Here is a 21210-nt window from a genome sequence, read left to right as displayed (position 1 = left end):
AAATATATACGCAGAAGAAAATTAAATTTCTGAAGTGTTGAAAATATTGAAACTTGGATTATACGAAGCTTGAAAAGGGAGACACTGAATTGGAAAAAAATTCTACAAATATGGGAAATTATGAACAATGGCTTGAAAACCAGAACATTTCAAGGAAAATCAAAGATCCTAACCTCTTGGAGTTCACTCAAAAACCATGTTTTTGCAATAAACTTTCTCAAACATGATGACTGTTATTGTTTGGTTACTTAAATATTATTATATGTTTTAAGGTTTTACTATAATTAAATGTAAAGTTATATTTTTTGTCTATTCTGTATATTTTACATTTTTTATTAATAAATTTGTTCCATTATAAGTAGATAACTTCTTGATCAGAATTGTACGTGTTATTAAATTTACTGAAAGTAAATAAAAGAAACGTCTTATAACACTAAAAACATATATATTTATGCTTATACTGTTACTCACAAGACGTTAAATATACAAAAAAGATGGTAAGTGGTAATCGATTTCGATTGGACACCTATTGTCAATCGCCTATTGGGTCTGATGATGATTGGAGTACCCTACCTTAGGATACCCAACCTTTGTACCCTACCTTGGATTCCCTACCTTTAGTTATCTATATTCTGTGCCCCTATGATAATAGCTTATGGAGACGTATGACAGGTTTGGGTTTGGACGGTTTTTTTGTTAGATACAATACAAGGTTTATTAGAATTTACGAGGTGTCTAGGTGATAAACGTGAAGGTTGCCGGGGTGTACACACACAACTCACCGAGGGGTAAGTTATGTGGTGACCACGGAGCAGATTACAGAAAGGCTGAGATAGTTCTCATTTTGCTTAATAATAGCGAAACGTTTCAGCCAAATAAACAAATTTCAGCAAATAGGTGAAATTTGCTTAATAGCTATCTTACTATCCTCTGTTATATAATTTAATTTTTTAATATAGTCTTCCCAACTTCATGTTCAAGCTCCTGACTGGACTCCTATGTTTTCACAAATAAAAAGTTGATCAAGGCTGTTTTTAAATTTTATAATAAAATGTTTATTAATGATGAGATCAAAATATTTTGCATTAAACAAAAGTTTGATAACAGAAAAGGCATGTGGGGAATGTCAAAAGAAATATTGTAATGTTAACTCAAGTTTGGTTAGTTAGGACTCAGGTTGGGTTAGTTTTGAACAGTTTCATTTCTTAAAAAAATGTGAGCTGGAGCTCACATAACATGTACTGTTATTTTAAATGAAGGATTGTTCAGCGGAGCGAGCGAAACTAGCTAAGCTCTTCTCTCTCCTGCATTTGTTTTCCACATAATCCTCCTACACGGACATAAAGCGATAAGCATGAAATTAATTTAGCACATCAGTCATAGTAACCAACTAATGGGAAGGCATAAATCTAAAATGGTAAAAAACAAGAATAATATGCCAGGATGAGAATGGGTGAAATAATATTTGCGACGTCATAACACAAATATCTGAAAGATGTATTTGCAAACAATATTGCTCGCAAAAGGGCACAGGTCAATGAAACAGTTTTTAGTTACTATGATTGATGTTTTTTTCAACCTTGAAGTAGAAATGAAGAATGCAGATGGAAGTGATAGTTTTTCCTCCAACATATAATATTTTGATGAAACGTTTATGTCCCTGCAAAGAGGAAATTGCTTTTCCGTCGTTTATTTCGTCACCCAGAACGGGCATTAAATTCCAAAATTCGTGTATAACCATTGATTTTGTGGAAATGTTGCTGGTGACTTCATATACCCCCTTAGATAATATGACTTTTCCACTTATTGTTTACGCAGTGCCTAATTATAATGATCTCGATTTGTTTAACTTCAGGCTAAAATTCATCTCCATATTTAATATGTGAACAATCTTTTAAGAGTTTGTTTTGTAGGTAAACAAATATTGTCATATCCGATCCAGAGAGGTTATATGCTATTGCACAAGGTAAACCAATCCGAAGATTAGTTTGTTTAAATCCTTAGCTAGGTTATAAATGTGTGGAGCTATGACTTTGTCAAAAGATGATTTGTTCCAGCCTGGTTATCATATTGCAGTCTTGATGAACTTAAAATATTTTATTTTAAATTCCCCTTTAGTTGTAGGTATCATGGTAATAATATGGTAAACTCCGCTGGGTTAAATTTAAATAGGTACATATGAAAAAATTCGGTCTATTTAAATTAAATAATTGACTTTATACCTACACAAAGTATATATAAATTCAATGATAAAATCCATTCATAATTAATGTAACGGTTGAAAATATTGTTCATACCTGTTATAATCAAAGGGTTGAAAGTTACAAAACGTTAAGAATGACAATAAAATAACAATTTTTTACAACAATTCAATCATAATCCACGTGATTTTAATTGAAAATTCATCATTGCATGTATCTCTGTATGTAGCTGCACAATATTTACCAGCATATAAAAAAGATTTATCTTGTCGCATGTACAGTATAAAATCTATTGTAAAAATTGTGTTTGCCATCAAAATAAATAAATAAATAATTGCTGTTGGTTTCACTAATACTAATATACAAATATTGGTTTTACAACTAATATATAATGTTTATTATACATTTCACATAGAAAGCCCTATATTAGCTGTTCCAAAAGACGTTGGCTGCCCTGCAACACCACAACGTCACAGCACTCAGCAGACGAATCCTTTCAATTGTTTTGTTATTTGTTTATATGGATACAAATCAAATCAAAACAAACTTTGAAACTTCAACTTTTTAAAATGTCGTTAAGTTATATTTGTGACTATAGCAGCCTGTATATATAAACTATGCTGATCCATAACATAAGTCTGAAGTTTCCATAAATCTTTTTGGCTTTTAAGTTTGAGTAAAATAGCCTATAAGTTCGAATAGTTCGATGTATAATGTTCTACATTGGAAATTGGAACCAGTGTGTACCTGGAACTATTCCCACCCGTTTACCAGCTTTAGCTTAGTTCTAGGCAACGACGTGCTGTTTGATATCACATTTGTTGCATTTCTTTTGAGTTTATAAAACGTAAACATGTTGTATCTTTTCCATGTTGTTAAAAGTGACCGTGATAGTTTTGTACAATCCATGATCTTATAAGCAGTGATGGCACTGTCACGATCTAGGCCTACTGTACCAGAGCTTCCTCTCTTTTCTACAATTGTAACTGATCTTCCAATTGATGAAACCAGTTCAACAGGAATTAATAGCTCTTTGGCAACAGATTTTGGTTCATCACAGAGACACCAACGACACTCGAGAAGAAATAAAAAGGTAAGATATGATTTACTTTTGTTCAAGTTTACGTAGGCTACAGATTAGGCTAGGCCTAAGTTAAGTTAGGCTATCAAAAAAAAAAAGTGTAAAAAGTGTTCTATCTAAGTACATTGTAATAGGTGAACAAAGCAACCGAACTTGGTTGCCAACAAGTTACATTGACAGTTAGGCTAATAAAACTATCTAAGGTATAGGCCTATACTGTCTAAAACGGTCAAGTTAATCAATAAAATCCTGATCATGTAGGCTTAAGTTAACTTACTATAACATAGCCTACTCCACTCACAACATTTTGGCGGTTTAAGGGGAATGCTTCCTGGGTTCCCCCACAATTTTTTTTTAGTTTAATGTATATATCAGCTGCCGGCTGTTGTTTCATAGCTAATGAGAAGTGAAGGGGGTGGTATCGCTTCCCCTCAAACCGTCTAAATTTTGTGAAAGGAGTAGGCTAAATTATAGTAACTTAAGCTTACATGATCAGGGTTTGTTTAAGTAAGGCTGTGAAGGACCTCAAGTCTTGCTCAAGGTAGAACAGGTTTAACTTAAGTAGGTACCTTACCTATTGATGAAAAAAAGGTTAAATTATTGCTATTTTACTGTTTTACAGAACTTGGTTCATCAACGCTCCCTCAGTGAAGCAAATTTATACCATCATGAACAAGCAAGTATGAGTCCGGATGTGTCGGAGAGAGGAAAGTGTCGGCATCGGCAGAGCAAAAGGCATCTTGTTGCCGAGATTGAAAGGCTTAAAAGAGAAAACCAGCATCTTCTAAATACAGGTAGTCCTAACCTATTGTACATTCAATTCCTAAACCAGTAAGTTAAAACATTTCCTTTAAAGCAGGGGTCTGACTTAGGGGAGGTACGATTGAGGCATTAGTTCAAAATTCCTCCGTGAACAGCGCTGTAGTAGAAGGCATTTTGGCAATGAAGGTTTACTAATCGCAAAAATAGTTCTGTTCATAAAATAAAATTATAAAATGCCTCAAATTCAATTTTTGTAATTTTTTTATTATAAAATTAAACCATCATAACCTAACCGAACTAACCAAACTTGCTGATAATGAAATAATATAAAAAAGTTTACTAATAGAAAAATAATTCTGTTCATTAAATAAATCTAGAAATTGCTCAATTAAAATTTTATAATGACTTAATAATAAAATTAAACTGTCAAACCGAACCAAACCAACCAAACTTGCTGATAATGAAAAAATCTTAGACAAAAAGTTAGTGCCACCAGCGGGATTCAAACCTGGGACTTTCAGCATATCAGCCGAGCGCTAACCACTATACCACCGAGGCCGATGGCTACAAACCGTATTGTTACGGTAATTGTGTTCCCTCAGCTAATAAGAAGCCCACAGCTGTCATCGTATGCTCATCTATACCTCCCCTGAGTTAATACCTTTAAAGCAGGCAGTAGCCTGTATTTAATGCCTTTCACATTTCAGTCTGCAACTTTTTTTTTTTAGGTTATGGTTCTGGAGAAGTCAAGTTACGTGCTTTGGAAGGTCGTATTGTAGAACTACATTCTTCAAAACAAAAGCTAGAGCAGGAGAGGGAAACCCTTTCCAGGAGAATAAATGAAGATTCAGAAACGATCGACAAACTGAGAGTGAGGAGTAAAGAGCTAGCACAGGATGTCTTCATGCTTAAAAATCTGGTTATGAGGTAAACAAATTAATCTAACTTCTTTGTAAACATTGCTGTTGGTACAACATACATCGTGAAACTTATCTTTTATTGGGCCTACCAATATTGCATTTTAATAGAGTTCAAACCTTTTTAGGGCAAATAAGAATAAGTGTGATCATTGCGTTCTTTGAGAGTCTCAATAGCTTAAAATGCTGATGGTTAAGCCTATTTAATTTTTTATCTGTTAACTAACAAGAAAACATTTTTTCTCTCAATATGGCTGAAGTGATTGGTTTCCATGAAACGTTTCGCTATTATAGGCAAAATTAGAACTATCTTAGCCTTCTGCTCCGTGGTCACCACATAACTTACCCCTCGTGAGTTTTGTGTGTGTACCCTCAACCTTCATGTTGTGTGTGTGGGCAACCTTCACGTTTATCACCTCTGACACCTTATGAATTCTAATAAACCTTGTATTGTATCCAACAACAAAAAACTGTCCAAACCCAAACCTTTCATACGGTCTGTATTACGTCATCCATAGAGGAATCTGCATTGAGCGTGATAAGTTATAACATACCTATCTATTGTACTTACCCAGCCTTCCTCGGCGGTGAATTAAATAGCTCTCAAGTAGGCTACCTAAGCTCTCATACGGATGTTGTTGTAAAAACCTAGTATACCTACCTTTAAAATTATTGGAGCTATCTTTGATATTTCAGAACCATGATATAAAACACCTAGGTAAAAAGTATGCGTGAAGTTGATTCTGGGTTCAGAGGAGGGAATACAATGTTAGTCAAAATGCAACCGTTGGTTTCACTGAAAGGCTGATTACAGTCAGCTTTTCAGGGATGAAAGCAAAAAATGGTTCTGCAATAGAGTCAACTGTGTATTCTGTGTTTCTGGAGGATCCAATGGCTGTCTTAATAACAAGTCTAAATGTGAGTAAAATCTAATCTGTCGAAGGTGAAAAAATAACTGAAGCTACTGCATTGCAGAAATCAGATCTGATAACTTATGGAACTAATCATTTTAATATAACATTTTAAATTTGTGCTATGGGTCTGGGCTAATGAAGTGAAAATCGACAACCTAACATCTAAAGTAGGAACAATAAAAAATTAAAAGCCAAATGATCCCGAACGAAATCAAAGAAATAACGACAAATTCAAGCCTGCCAAGAATGCTATAAGTCACAGAGTTCCAGAGACTAGCTAGAGATCAGTTCATGAGCAAACAGACATCACGTCATGAGATCACAACAACTGGGACGCAGTACATGCTATAATATGCCTCTCCTATTGGATGAAATTAAATTTAAACGTTTTTGTGCACTCATCCACACAGCGCATTAGCATTACCCAAACCCGGAGGCCAGCCATCACGCAACCGCAGCGAACATGTTAGTTACTGAAACCAACCTTGCTGATGATATAAATAACGCTGAAATATGTTTCTGTTTCTATCACTTCTGGCAACTATATTATTTTTTGATGTGACAGATCATTACCAACCATCACTAAATCCAGCAATGGGGGCAAGAGTGTGGCTGTTGAGACATCTATACGCCTCATTGAGCATTTGCTGATCAAAATAGAACTCAACAAAGGCTCCTCCTAGCTTCTTGTAGTATGCTATATTCCAACCTAGCAGAATATCTTCAATTAATTATAATAGCCTTCATTGTCCAATTAAGAAGAAGTATACCATTCTTGCTTTTGACAAAATAATTGTTAGTGACAAAATGACTGTATATGGTTAAATATTGTGATAGGCCTAGTTTGGTATGAAAAAGGAGGGTCAGGGAGTTTAGGGAGTGGTAGTACCTTTCATGCCGTTCCGGCCAAACCTTGCATGCGGGGTTGGTTCGACAGACTGGTCCACACCTAAACTCCAACTCTCACTTGTTAGCTGCGAAGAGCTACCCTCTGCCACTGGGTGTTGGCCCACCTACAGAACCAAGTGAGGGGGGATCGCTCAATCTTGTGGATGATCCTTAGGAGTTGCAACCTGGCTGGTGCAGAATGCACGTCCCAGGAAGTAGGCTATGTCATGAGACCCGACAGCTGAAGCAACTCTAGAGCAAGCTTGGAGGCTCAGGAGGCAGCCCCTCCACCAAGCTTTGGGTGCGATAGGCCAATAACCTGTTCACTCGAGAAACACCTATTACTGAAACCTTGAGAAACAACCGGAAGGACTTTATGGCAACGACCTTTGGCTTGAAATGGACAACGAGAATTGGTTTTTGGAACGTAAGAACATTATACCAGATTGGAAAACTCAAGCAAGTAGTGGCAGAAATGGTAAATTACAAACTAGAAATTTCGGGATTGAGTGAGGTTAGGTGGAATCAATTTGGAGAAATAAAATCAGATCATAACACAACATTTCTTTACTCTGGGAAAGCAAATGAGGAAGATGAGCACAAAAATGGAGTTGGATTCTTACTTAGTAAAAATGCAAAGAAGAGCCTGATAGACTGGAAACCTATCTCAGAAAGAATAATTACAGCAAGATTTTATTCAAGAATTAGGATGTTACAATAGTACAGTGTTATGCACCCACAGAACAAAATGAAGAAATTGAAAAGGAACGATTTTACGCAGAGCTACAAGCAGCTTTACAAGACATTAACAAGAGAGATATTTTGATCCTGATGGGGGATTTGAATTCAAAAGTGGGCCATTGTAATGTTGGACTAGAACATGTGATGGGGAAGCATGGGCTAGGAGCCAGAAACGATAATGGAGAAAGGGTTATTGATTTTTGTGCCAGAAATGACCTAGTATTAGGAGGTACAATATTCCCTCACAAAAACTGTCACAAGGTATCATGGGTGTCTCCTGATTCAGTTACTGAGAACCAAATAGACCATTTTATGATTCAAAGAAAATGGAGAAAATCCCTGCTTGATGTGAGAAATAAACGTGGTGCTGATATTGGAAGTGACCACCATTTGATGGTTGCATCTGTACGATTAAAAATAGCGGCATCATTGAATCGAATCGAGAAAACATCGAAGAAAATAGATACATTGAAGCTTAGAGACATAGCGTATAAAGAAAACTTCACCGTTGAATTACAGAATCGATTTGAAGTTCTCGGATCCATGGACAGCAACAATATAGAAGTTCACTGGATGAGCATTAAAGAAGAATATGCTAACACAGCAGATGAAGTTTTGGGAGTGAAAAAAGTGGGAAAGAAGGATTGGATGTCTGAAGACACATGGAGGAAAGTGGAGGAGAGGAAGAAAGTGAAGGATTAGTTGAACAATTGTAAGACTCGAGGACAAAAGAGAGATATGAAAATAGAATATAGACAAGCAGATATCAAAGTGAAGAGAAGTGCAAGGGCAGACAAAAGAAAGTGGACGAATGAGTATGCTGAGAAAGCTGAAGACGCGGCAAGAAAAGGTGACATGAAAGAGCTGTATAATATAACTAAAAAATTGTCAAAGAAAAGAATGAAGGTTGACAGACCGATTAAGGACAAGGATGGAAAGATCTTAACTAGTGAAAGTGATCAAATGAAAAGGTGGCATGAGTTCTTTACTGAACTATTTATGGAAGTTGAAGAAAATAATCCCAACATAGAAGAAAACTTAGAAGAAAACTTTGAAGCCGAGGAAGAAAACATAAATATAAGCCCTCCTACCGAAGAAGAAATAAAACAGTCACTGAAGGAAACAAAGAATTGGAAAGCCCCTGGAAGTGATAACATTACTCCGGAGGTTATGAAAGCTAATCCAGAGTTGGAAGCAAAAATTTTAAAGCCTTTATTTCATAAAATTTGGAACGAAGAGACAATGCCAAAAGACTGGAAAACAAGATTATTATATAAACTGCCGAAGAAGGGAGACACAACCAAATGTGAGAACTGGAGAGGTATTACTCTGCTTTCAATTCCTAGGAAAATATTCGCAAGAATTATTTTGAACAGAATCAAAGAGGTTGTTGATAGGAAGTTGAGAAGGGAGCAAGCTGGGTTCAGAAGGAACCGCTCATGCACAGACCAAATAAATATGATGAGGATAATAATCGAGCAAAGTAATGAGTTCCGAGTTGGTTTGTATCTTGTTTTTATTGACTTCCTGAAAGCCTTTGACTCCGTAAAAAGAGAGAGTATTTGGAAAGCACTTAGGAAATTTGGGATCCCTAATAAAATAATAGTTCTTATAAAGGAGATGTACACAAATTACCATTGTAGAGTAATTCATAATGGTAAACTAAGTGATCCTTTGGAGGTAAAGCTAGGAGTTAGGCAAGGCTGTGTTCTGTCACCAACACTTTTTGTGTTAGTTCTAAACCAGGTTTTGCAAATAATATCAGAGAAAGGAGCTAGAGGCATATCCTGGGGACTACAACAGAGGCTTGAAGAACTGGCCTTTGCTGATGATATTTGTTTCCTGTCCCATAGATTTGATGACATGACAGCAAAGTTGCAGTATTTGGAAAGTGAACAATCTACAGGCTTAAAAATAAATGTAAAGAAAACAAAATCAATGAGGATAAATGTAGCGAATAACAACAGTTTCAGAATGTCAGATGAAGAAATCGAAGAGGTGGACAGATTTACATATCTGGGAAGTGTCTTAACAAGAGCCGGAGGAGCTAATGAAGATGTAATGTCAAGAATTTAATGCTGCTTTTGTACAGCTATATCCAGTGTGGAAGGCTCGTGACATTTCAACCAGAACCAAGTTGAAGATATTTAGTAGCAACGTCAAGTCTGTGTTGCTATATGGGTGTGAGACTTGGAAGGTATCTTCATCTTTGACACAAAAGCTCCAAGTTTTCATCAACAGATGTTTGAGAAAAATACTGAAGATCTACTGGCCGAAGGTTATTTCAAACAGAGAGCTGTGGAAAGCTACAAATGAAGAACCTGTAGAGATACAGATTAAAAAACGCAAGTGGCGATGGATTGGACACACTCTTCGTAAAGATCCAGATGCTGTAGAGAGGCAGGCCTTGAGCTGGAATCCCCAGGGGCATAGACGAAGAGGAAGGCCTCGAGTGACCTGGAGAAGAACTATAGAAGAAGAAATAAGAGATGCAGGGAAAAACTGGAGGGAAGTGAGAGCCTTGGCTGCCAACCGAGTCCGATGGCGTTGTTTCGTGGAGGCCCTATGCTCCGTGCAGGAGTGAAAGGAGATAAGTCAAGTCAAGTATTGTACTTACCCAGCCTTCCTCGGCGGTGAATTGAATAGCTCTCAAGTAGGCTACCTAGAAGCTCTCATACGGGTGTTGTAAAAACCTAGTATACCTACCTAAACTTATTGGAGCTATCTTTGATATTTCAGAACCATGATATAAAACACCTGTAAAAAGTATGCGTGAAGGTGATTCTGGGTTCAGAGGAGGGAATACAATGTTAGTCAAAATGCAACCGTTGGTTTCACTGAAAGGCTGATTATAGTCAGCTTTTCAGGGATGAAAGCAAAAAATGGTTCTGCAATAGAGTCAACTGTGTATTCTGTGTTTATGGAGGATCCTATGGCTGTCTTAACATCAAGTCTAAATGTGAGTAAAAGCTGATCTGTCGAAGTTGAAAAATAACTGAAGCTACTACAGGCATTGCAGAAATCAGATCTGATATGGAACTAATCATTTGAATATAAAATTTTAAATTTGTGCTATGGGTCTGGGCTAATGAAATGAAAATAGACATAGACATAGACAACCTAACATCTAAAGTAGGAACGATAAAAAATTAAAAGCCAAATGATCCCGAACTTATCATCAAAGAAATAACAACAAATTCAAGCCTGCCAAGAACGCTATAAGTCACGGAGTTCCAGAGACTAGCTAGAGATCAGTTCATGAGCAAACAGACATCACGACATGAGATCACAACAACTGGGACGCAGTACATGCTATAATATGCCTCTCCTTTTGGATGAAATTAAATTTAAACGTTTTTGTGCACTCATCCACACAGCGCATTAGCATTCTCACACCCGGAGGCCAGCCATCACGCAACCGCAGCGAACATATTAGTTACTGAAACCAACCTTGCTGATGATATAAATAGCGCTGAAATATGTTTCTGTTTCTATCACTTCTGGCAATTATTTTTCAATGTGACAGATCATTAGCAACCATCACTAAATCTAGCAATGGGGGCAAGAGTGTGGCTGTTGAGACATCTATATGCCTCATTGAGCATTTGCTGATCAAAAAAGAACCCAATACAGGCTCTTCCTTGCTTCTTGTAGTATGCTTTATTCCAACTTAGCAGAATATCTTCAATTAATTATAATAGCGTTATTTGTTCCTTTAAGCCACCAATTCTCAAGTTCTTAAGTTCAATTAGTCTATCATTCTTGCTTTTGACAAAATAATTGTTAGCTTGACAAAATGACTGTATGGTTAAATATTGTGGTAGGCCTAGTTGGTATGAAAAAAAAACAAATAAACTGTGACTCTGATTTTTAAAATAGGCTATCTTGCTAGCAAAGAGTGTAAAATCTATAGTTAAACACAGCTTAATATCTGACTGTAATAACTTATTTCTGGTTTTAGGATGAACACTGAGTTAGCCAAAGCTCAGAACAAGCTGTCTCAGAAGGGCGAGCCTGTCACAACAGCAAGTGAAGACTCTGGAGTAGAACACAGATCTCAGTCTGATTCAAGGAGTGAGTTAATAAAATGAAATACTGTATTCTTGTAATAGTATATTGATACTGTTTTAGTTTTACGCACAGTATGATTTGCAGTTGCACTTGAGGTAATTTTCAACTGACATGACAATGATTCAAGAACAGCTTTCTGCAGTCAACAAGCTTACTCGTGTGATGTGTATGATAACAGTCTATGATGACGGGCTGTTGATAGTAATAATAAAAATATTCTCTATTGAAAATAACAAGCTTTGCGGCTCCAAAATGTTGAAAAATGTTTATATTAGACTAAACTTTGTGTTTGCAAACTCTAAATTAAACATAACTATGGCAAAAATCCTGAAAAAGATTCCTATCCCAATGCAAATGAAAAGAAGACAAAACCGACACTAAACTCAGCAAACAGGTACAACCTTCTTGTTCACAGTTGATTTCTCACTATATATTCCGAGAAGGCAGAGCACAGTTTTATCACAATTTGTGTACACAACTAGCAAACTGATTAACCAACCATATCAAGTATAATCAGCAGACTGCAGGTGTAGCGACAGCATTTAAAAAACATTTCAAGAAACCCTTAACAACAGATTTTGTACACTCACACCTAACTTATCAAAAAATTAACAAAGTTTCAGTATATGGATTAGTAACCAAACCTAAATATTACAGTAAACCAGACATCAGGGATTATGACAAAGCTTTCGATTCTCTGGAACAGGACGTAAGACAGAAAGGCCAAAAGTTAATAGTTTGTTCACCAGCGGGCTGTGTCAGGGATAACGTTCCTGTCGAGCACATGGTAACTAGAATATGCCAGCTGCAACAAAGGACAAATGCCAAAGTGATCATAGTGAATGATGAGAACTCTTCCAGAACTCTCCGAAGTGGGCTTTCTTACAATGATTTTGTAAATAAAATAAAACTTAACATCTTTAATGTCATGAACAAAACCAATGATTCAGGAAGTGGTGCTTCAGCAGACATCACGGTCAACACAACTGAAGGTGTGACAACAACCTCTACTGACAAAATGTCTTTTGATAAAAGTAGTACCTGTAGTGTAAATACTAATGTAAATAGTAGTGATCTTCAAAAAAACTTAACGTCAGCAACCCAAGTGCATGTAACTTAGCCTTAGATAAATGTGTAAATAAGCCAAAACAATTAAAAAATGTAAAGTTTAATGTAAAATATAAAAAAATATTCTAAAAAAATGTTTGTTAACTCACTTAAATATTCAGGGATCAAGTTTAAGTAAATTTGTTGTCTTAAAAGTTACTTTAGATCATTTAAAACTTGAACCAGAAATTGTTTGTTTGTCAGAACATTGGATGGATACAAATGATGTTCACTTGCCTAACTGTTTTTCCTCCTATAAGCTAGCCTCAGTTTACCACAGAAATGTAAAAAGTAGGGGAGGGGTATGTATTTTTTCAAAAAATAATATCACTTTTAAAGAAAGGAAAGATATCGATTCTATGGCAATTGAAGAAGCTTTTGAATGCACTGCTATTGAAACAATGAGTGATGAAAAGTCAACCAAAACAATATACATTGTAATTTACAGGACTCCGAATGACCAAAACCTAAAGATTTTTTTCTCAAGCTTTGAAAAACTATTACAGCACCTTGAGGCAGAACAACATTTGTGTCCAATATACATAAGTGGGGATTTTAATATAGACATGCAAATTGATGATGAAAAATGTGTTAGGTTTAAAACTTTGTTTCAGTCTTTTGGGTACAATGCCATGATCAAGGAGTATACTCGAATAACACCAACTACAGCCACTTGTATTGATAATGTAATTTCAAATGTAAATAGTATTGATAAGTTTTGTGAAGTAGTGGACTTTGGGATATCTGACCACTTAGGTCAGGTAATTTGTCAAAAAAATGAAATAAGGCCTAACCAATGTAAAAAATACTTGTCGAAGCGGGTCATAAAGAAGGAAAACGTTCTTGGTATGTTAAACGGTCTGATTGAAGAGAACTGGACTAATTGCATGTCAAACCTTAGTTCTAATGGTAGCTTCAACAATTTCTTTGGAATATTCTATGATTCTTTTTTGAATAATTGCCCAATTAAACAGAAATCTCTGTCAAAAAATGGGAGAAATAATCAATGGGTAACAAAAGGTATTAGAATATCCAGTAAAAGAAAATGGGAGCTTTATAAAATTTCTAGAAATAATACAAATCCTGTTTTCTTAGAATACTTTAAAAATTACAAGAAGGTTTTTAGGAAAGTAATTTGGGCAGCCAAAATGAGGTACAACTTAAATTTGTTAGAGAATAGTGATAATGTAGGTAAAACAACATGGAGCATTGTAAAGAGAGAAATCGGTACAAATTGTAAAACAGAACCTTGTCTAGGAATCAAAATTAATGGGGAGGTTATTGACGATCCTATAAAAGTAGCTGATTGCATGAACCATCACTTCATTGGTGTAGCAAATAAGTTTCAGTCCCAGGTTTCGGTGGCAGATTCAATAGCCAAAGCAAAAATGGCACCTCTAAATGTCCCACATGCATTTGAATTTAAGATTGTCTCTGAATCCGATGTTATCTCCTGCATCAATCGATTAAAGAATAAAAGTTCAACTGGCTGGGATGAAATTCCTACAAATGTAATAAAATCATTGGCTTCTTCAATTATAAAACCACTCACTCATTCTATCAACATTTCACTGCTGACAGGAGTCTTCCCCGACAAATTGAAGTATGCTCAAATTATACCTATATTTAAAAAGGGGGATTCGGAAGAAATTTCAAACTACCGACCAGTGGCTCTCTTACCTGTGTTTTCAAAAATATTTGAAGAGGTTGTTCTCTCACAAATTGTTCCATTTCTTGAACCAAACAATTTATTGAACAAGAATCAATTTGGTTTTCGGAGGGAGAGAAGCACGTCTGATGCAATAGTCGATCTAGTTTCTGAGGCAGTGGAGGCCTTGGACGGATCACAGAGAACCTTTGGTGTTTTCTGTGATTTGTCTAAGGCCTTTGATTGTGTCAGGCATGACATTCTCTTGGAGAAATTGAGATTGTATGGGATATCTGGATCATCTTTTTCATGGTTTTCTAGTTACATCACTAACAGATATCAGCAGGTTGTCATCAAAGATAAATCCGGTGTCAAACATTTTTCTGAATGGAGCTCAGTAACCCATGGTGTTCCGCAGGGATCTAAATTGGGGCCTCTTCTGTTCATCCTCTACATCAATGACTTGTCTTTTTCAATTTCTTCCAAAATTATTCAATTCGCTGATGACACAACAATGCTAGTAAGAGCACCTTCTATTTTTTCTGCAACTAACATTTCATCCCGAGATTTAGATTCCATGATAACTTGGTTTGCGCAAAACGGACTACATCTAAACTGTTCCAAAACTCATCTTCTTCATTTCCATAATCCACAACTGAAGGCAGGTGAGATAACAATCAAACTAAAATCAGGTGATTCCATACAATCTTCTGCAAATACTAAATTCCTGGCTGTAAATATAAATGAAAATCTAAAATGGTCTGATCATCAAATACAAATTAGCTTGTCTCTAGCAAAAGCACTGTTTGGTCTAAGGGTGGTTTATAAGTCTTCGGGTTTGCATGCAGCTCTAGCTGTGTATCATTCTTATTTTATGTCTAGGTCTTCCTATGGTATTATCTCATGGGGCAGCTCCCCCATTACCAAGAATATTTTTATCTTACAAAAAATTGCCGTTAGAATTTTAGCTGATACCAGACCACGTTCTTCTTGCCGCCCCCTTTTTATTCAGATGAAACTCTTGACAATTTATGCAGTTTACATTTTTCAACTGTGCATCTTTGTAAAAAGAAATTATAAGGAATTTATGTCGAAAAATTACACTCATCAATATAACACCCGACACAGGAATGATCTTCAATATCCTGTGCATAGAACAGCTCTGTATGAAGGATCGCCATGGTACATGGGTAGGAAAATTTACAATAACCTCCCAGATCAAATTAAAACTGAAGAAAATATGTCATCCTTTAAAAGAAAACTAAAATCTTATCTCATTCTCTTGTGTCCTTATTCCCTAGATGATTTTATAAAAACTTAGCTTTAGGTTTTATGGATTGATAAAAACAAAGAATTTAGCATAAGGTATTATTAGATAGTAAAGTGGTATTGACATGTCATATGTTTATATGTGAAAATCACAATCTTGTAAACTTATGTGACGAATAAACATTTCATTTCATTTCATTTCATTTCAATCTAGAGTTTCTGCTTATTTAAGGCTCATGGAAACCCACTTGGAGTCGGGCAGAAATGAATGCAATGGCTCCATTGCTGGAAGCGTTTGAGGAAACGCTTGCGGAAAAAGAGGAGTTGATTTCCAACTACAAGCGGGAAATGCAGCTGTTCACAAACCGCACCAAAGAGATTGTCTCTGAGAATGAGAGTTTGCACGCCCAGCTGGTGGAAGCCAACAAAAAGGTAGGTGTTGAAAAGTTTGTGAGAATTAAAAAATGAGAGTATTAAGTAAAACAGCATAGTTTTTTTAATAAAATGGTAAAGCCCAATTGATTTTAAACAAGTTAGATTACTCCACTACACAAATTGTTATAGGTAGTAAATTAAGTACGAAACAGACAATGTCAAACTATAATTGGACAGTTTTCTGGAAATTCAAAACAAGAACATAATCATATTTTGCGTATTCTTCTATAAAAAACCTTGATGAACTGTTTGGATTCAAAGTTAAATATTTCCCAAGGGTGAAGTGACCTATGCAGAATGGAAGGTGCTTACTAAAGAAGCAGCGATGACGAGGGAACAAAACGAACTTCTTCTGCGACAAACCAAACTAAATCAGAGCAAGCTCAATGAACTTCATACAGCCTATCAAACTAGATGTGAGTACCAACATGGGTTATTTAAGTAAACTGCTTACACTCAAATAATCTACATAATATAAATTCACTTCATATTGTCTTTATTTAAACAGTAATTTCCTAATATAGCCTATAACTTATATTTTGATCTCTTATTGTTGGCTATACTATATTATAGTTGTTCTATTGTAGTACAGCGAGGACAGTTTATTTGTTCCTCTACCATGTCACACAGCACAGATAAACCTACTATTTCTTAATAATTTACAGTTATGTTATACAGTAGACGAGTAGGCACAGAAAACGAAGCAGAACAAACACTAACTGTTCTGATTCCTGTAGTGACAGAATTGACACTAGACCTGGAGCAGGCAGAAGAGCGATGTCAACAGGCGCGAACGGAGGTGTTTGTGCTCAAGGGTCGTCTCGGAGTACTGACAGACGAGCTGGAGCGACTCAAGAATGAGGCAGACAACAGGATACCAGTGGCCGTCCATACTGCCTCAGTGAACGAGTGTAAGAGGTTGGTAGACTGGTAAACTATTTTTTGTACTCTAGGCCTATTGTTTATTGAGAGCTAAAACTGCTTGTGGTAGGATTTCCTGATTTATGGACAAGTGAAAATATAGGGTAGATCTCCACTTCTGCTCTTTCTTCTTTCACATAATTTAATAACAATCAGAGCTGATTCTAGACACATAAATGCCATTTGATATTGGTCGGACTGTTAATAATTAATGATGCATTCTAACTAGAGGTTGATTTTACATTGTAACAGCTCCAGATTTGAACCACTCCCTTGGACACAAAACATGGAAAATGCACTTAAACCTTAAGTAAAAAATAAAAATAGATATTGGTCTCAGATGTTCTATTGTCTTCTTGGACTTTGGTTTTAAGTAGGGATGGACGAGATTGAATTTTTAGTTCGAGACGAGACGAGACGAGATTTTTTATTTCTCATAAAATTTCGAGACGGGATTTCCCTTCTCATACACAACGGGAAATGCACGTTCAAAATTTTTACCTGATTTTGTAACATTGTTAGATGACTGTTTAAATACAAAAATAATGATAATAGGCAAGAATATTTACTATCTTTTTTATTAAAAAACATCAACATAACATTTTTTTATAAATCACGCCTAACTTATTAAAAACGCCTACGATTAGGAAATATAAAGATATCAGTTAGGATAGAGTTCAACTTATCCTAAAATAAAATAAATCATAAAATAAAAGCAATATTAATTTTTATAAATTAGTTACTTGTTTTGACTTTTTATAGTATTATACATTCCTCACACTACTTACACTTAACAAAACTTCTCAAATGTTATTAAAGTAATATTATTAAAATAATTAAAGTAATATTTACATTTATAGAATTAATTAAATAAGAACGCCTTCGCAAAGGAAACGCAACTACAACACGCTCCTGTATTGCGGGTATTGCATTGACTTTCTGCAGGCGTTTTTAATTTTTTTTTTATTTTTATTTTTTTTATTCTCGTCTCGATAAAAATCTCGGCCAAAAAGAAATCTCGTCTCGTGTAACGAGATTTAAAATTTCCCGAAAATTTCCCGAAATTTCGAGACTTGACCATCCCTAGTTTTAAGAAAGACTGTAAATTACTATAGGTAGGTATTTAGAACTATTGTCTACACATTTTTTTTTGTTTCAGAACTTTACCACACTGACTTTTATCAGACTAACTTATCGTTGAATTTGTTTTTAGGTTGTTTGAAGAGCTTAAGAATAGATATGAACAAGAAAGAGATATTTTGACTCGAAAGTTGGCCACTCTGGAGTCATTGCGTCCAGATTTGGACATACAGTTGGTAACAGTGTCTGCAGAGAGAGACCAGCTGAATCATGAGATTAGGAATTTGCAAAAACAACTCAAGTAAGGAGTTATATTTTTATTCTCAGTTCTGTTCTGGTTTATTTTATATTTTATGTTTATTCATATGCTCCAAGAATTTCGGCCAAAAGTGTGGAAGTAAAACTAATGAGATTATTTCCTAGGTGTTTAAAGTATGTGTGCAATTCACTTATTAATTAGGAAGCACATTTCTATGTAACTAAATCGCTTTATTTCACTTTTAGTGACCTCAGAATGGTATGCTTGGAGCCTATTGGTCAATCCCAGCCCTGTGTATAGTGCTGCAATTATTATAAGTTTTTAGAAACTTATCTATTCAGTTTTGTATTTACTTTTTTGGCTTTGGCCAAGAATACAGCGAAAGTTTGCTGTAGTTAGTAATAGTAATAGGTAATGCTTTTATAATATGTTGTTATTTCCGAGATTTTCTTGACAATTATTGATAAATTATTGATAACATTAATGTTATTTAAATTTCCTGTTAATGTAAAATGACCGACATGATAGTTTTTACTTCTCTGCTGCAGGAAAGCCGAGGGGCGTGCAGAGACGAGTGATGCTCGAGTGCGGAAATGTGAACGAGTGCGAGCCACGCTCAAGCAGCAGCTGGAACAAGCTCTGGCGTTCAGCAGAGAGCTGATCTGCGACCAGGAGACATTACTGCGTCAGCTGGCTGATCGGACTCACGAGACCAATCAGGTGGTGCGACATGGACACGACAACGCCAGCCGCATGGACACACTCAGGACCAAACTGAAGGTTTGTTTGGTGCTATTGACTTTTAACAATGCAAGTAGATTCCTCGTCCTATTGTGAGAATGTCATAAGCAAAAAGAAAAAAAGACATGGGAATTTGAGTTGTGTAATCTAAATGATAAAAACTATGTAACAAACAGTTTTGAAAATGAGATGTGTGTTGACAAACTGCATATCTAAATTTGTTGCAGGGCTTGGAGCGAGGGGCAAAGGTGCAATTGGATGTCCTAGAGCAGCGGATGAAGGCACAGGAAGCAGGCATGAACAAAGCCAAAGCCAACTGGGCGAAGGAGATGGGGCGACTGAAGACTGTCATCAAAGAGAAAGATGCGGCCATTGAACAGCTGCAGAAAGAAAAGATGTAAGCAAACTCTTAATACAGTAAAAGTCTTCATATTTGACCTTGGGTTTTCTATTAGTTGTTTTGCTGATCGCTCATGGGAATTTAAAAAATTAAATGAGAATTTTACACACAACTGGAATATGATTTGACCACTTCTTAAGGTCCATCTGTTTTCAGATTATCATTGTCTATTAGGACACCATTTATTTATGTTATACTCTGTACACTACTTTTCAGACTCAGTCGATTCATTAGCGTCTAGATAGGTTAAATTAAATTCAGCAACATCTAGTGACTTCTAGTGGCTTTACTGTTGGGTATTTTTCAACAACTATCTTACAAAAAATCCAAGCTTCTTTGTGTATTTACCATTGTATTGGACACTCTTTGCATTGATGAACTCTGTAATTTTATTTGGGATTTTGAGTGTTAGTTTATGCAACCAAAACATTATTAAACCTATGCTCGGTACGGTACTAAGATTTCCAGATATGAGAGTTCCTATTCTACAGTAATGCTATCTATTTCAGTCATAATCCATGTACTACATTTAGTCAAACACCTCCCTTTATCTAAGAATTACTTGAAGATTCAGCCCAGCTAAAAATAATAATTTTGTTAATGTACCCTAAATAATCTTTAATTAGTATTCTTAAAATATCTCCCTCATCACAATAATCGGATCTTATGTGTAGATGCCTTCATGTTGTTAAAATACTGCTTTTCAGGTGTGTGGCTTACGTAGAGGCCAGTGTCGCAAACTTAAATGTGAGAGTTACAGATTCGATACCTTGCTTATTCATAATTTGAGTTTAAGTTTTTCCTCTCAACAAGACAATGGTGTAGTGTCACCTAATTAAAATCATGTTCCAGCAAAAGCAAAGAAGAAGTAGAACTGGTGTGGGAAGCTGCCACGGCGGACAATCAACGAGTCAAAGAGTCAATTCGAATTGCGGAGCTTCTCCCTTCAGACGATGGATAGCCCTCACTGCCAAACTCCCCTGCAACCTCACTCTGACCAATCATTATCTAGTCAGTATAAAAAGAAACATCTAGTCATTTATTGGAAACTCCTGTTTTAATTGTGATTTATCTAGTCAAACAAATAAGGAATTTCTAGCTATATGTTGGAAACTGTTTAAGTTTTATTTATTTGTGTTATAATTTAATCTGGGGCCGCTAAAACACTATCGTTTCAACTTTTGGAAATTGTTGAGTTAGAGTAAAGTTCGCGGTGATTAGTAAAACACAATCATATATCCAGAGAAAGAGTAAAATAGAATTGAGATACTTTTTAAAGGTTCTGTATCTTGTCTACTAGAGGATGATTCCCCAAATGTCCTAGCTATGCCGTTCATTAGTTTATTTGTTAATGAGTTGATGCAAATCAAGGAGAACTTCCATAAAGTATAATAGCATTTTTTGCTGTGTGTATTTAATATTTTTATTTTATAACATTGCAAATGCAGTTTTATTTATAAATATATGTTAAACAATTATGTGAATTGTGAATTTTTTGTTCTAGTATTTGATCATAAATTTTTAAAAGCAAGCTAATATATAAATATTCCTAATTATGTTGTTTTAGGGATTTTCATTTTCTTTTTTTAAGACCAATCTGCAATTAAATCTGGTTTCTTTAACCTTTTTTGTGGTTAATCATGTTAAAATGTTAATGTGTAGTGTGAACATGTTCTGAGTGGTATTTTGTGAGTAGATCCTCTAAAAGTGTTCAATTGGGCTATCCTAGTGGTAAATGTTTTTGACTACAGTACTGGAGGGATGGGTTCAATTTC

The 21210-nt window shown here is 35.5% G+C and overlaps 1 protein-coding gene across 1 annotated transcript; it reads left to right on the top strand.

Moving 5' to 3' along the window:
- The first annotated feature begins 2980 nt into the window (after positions 1–2980).
- LOC128994731 (centrosomal protein of 89 kDa-like) lies at positions 2981–20819 on the top strand. Its single transcript, XM_054419476.1, has 11 exons — positions 2981–3294; positions 3905–4076; positions 4773–4971; positions 11466–11578; positions 15832–16031; positions 16312–16450; positions 16772–16952; positions 18169–18336; positions 18843–19074; positions 19263–19432; positions 20288–20819. Exons 1-11 carry the CDS (start codon positions 3127–3129, stop codon positions 20394–20396), a joined length of 1851 nt encoding a protein of 616 aa, XP_054275451.1. The 5' UTR covers positions 2981–3126; the 3' UTR covers positions 20397–20819.
- Positions 20820–21210: the final 391 nt, after the last annotated feature.

Source organism: Macrosteles quadrilineatus, unplaced genomic scaffold (assembly GCF_028750875.1).
Source record: "Macrosteles quadrilineatus isolate MER2022 unplaced genomic scaffold, UCM_ALF_1.0 Scaffold_5__1_contigs__length_97177068, whole genome shotgun sequence".
Classification (NCBI taxonomy): domain Eukaryota; kingdom Metazoa; phylum Arthropoda; class Insecta; order Hemiptera; family Cicadellidae; genus Macrosteles; species Macrosteles quadrilineatus.
This window is presented reverse-complemented; position numbering and strand designations above follow the sequence as displayed.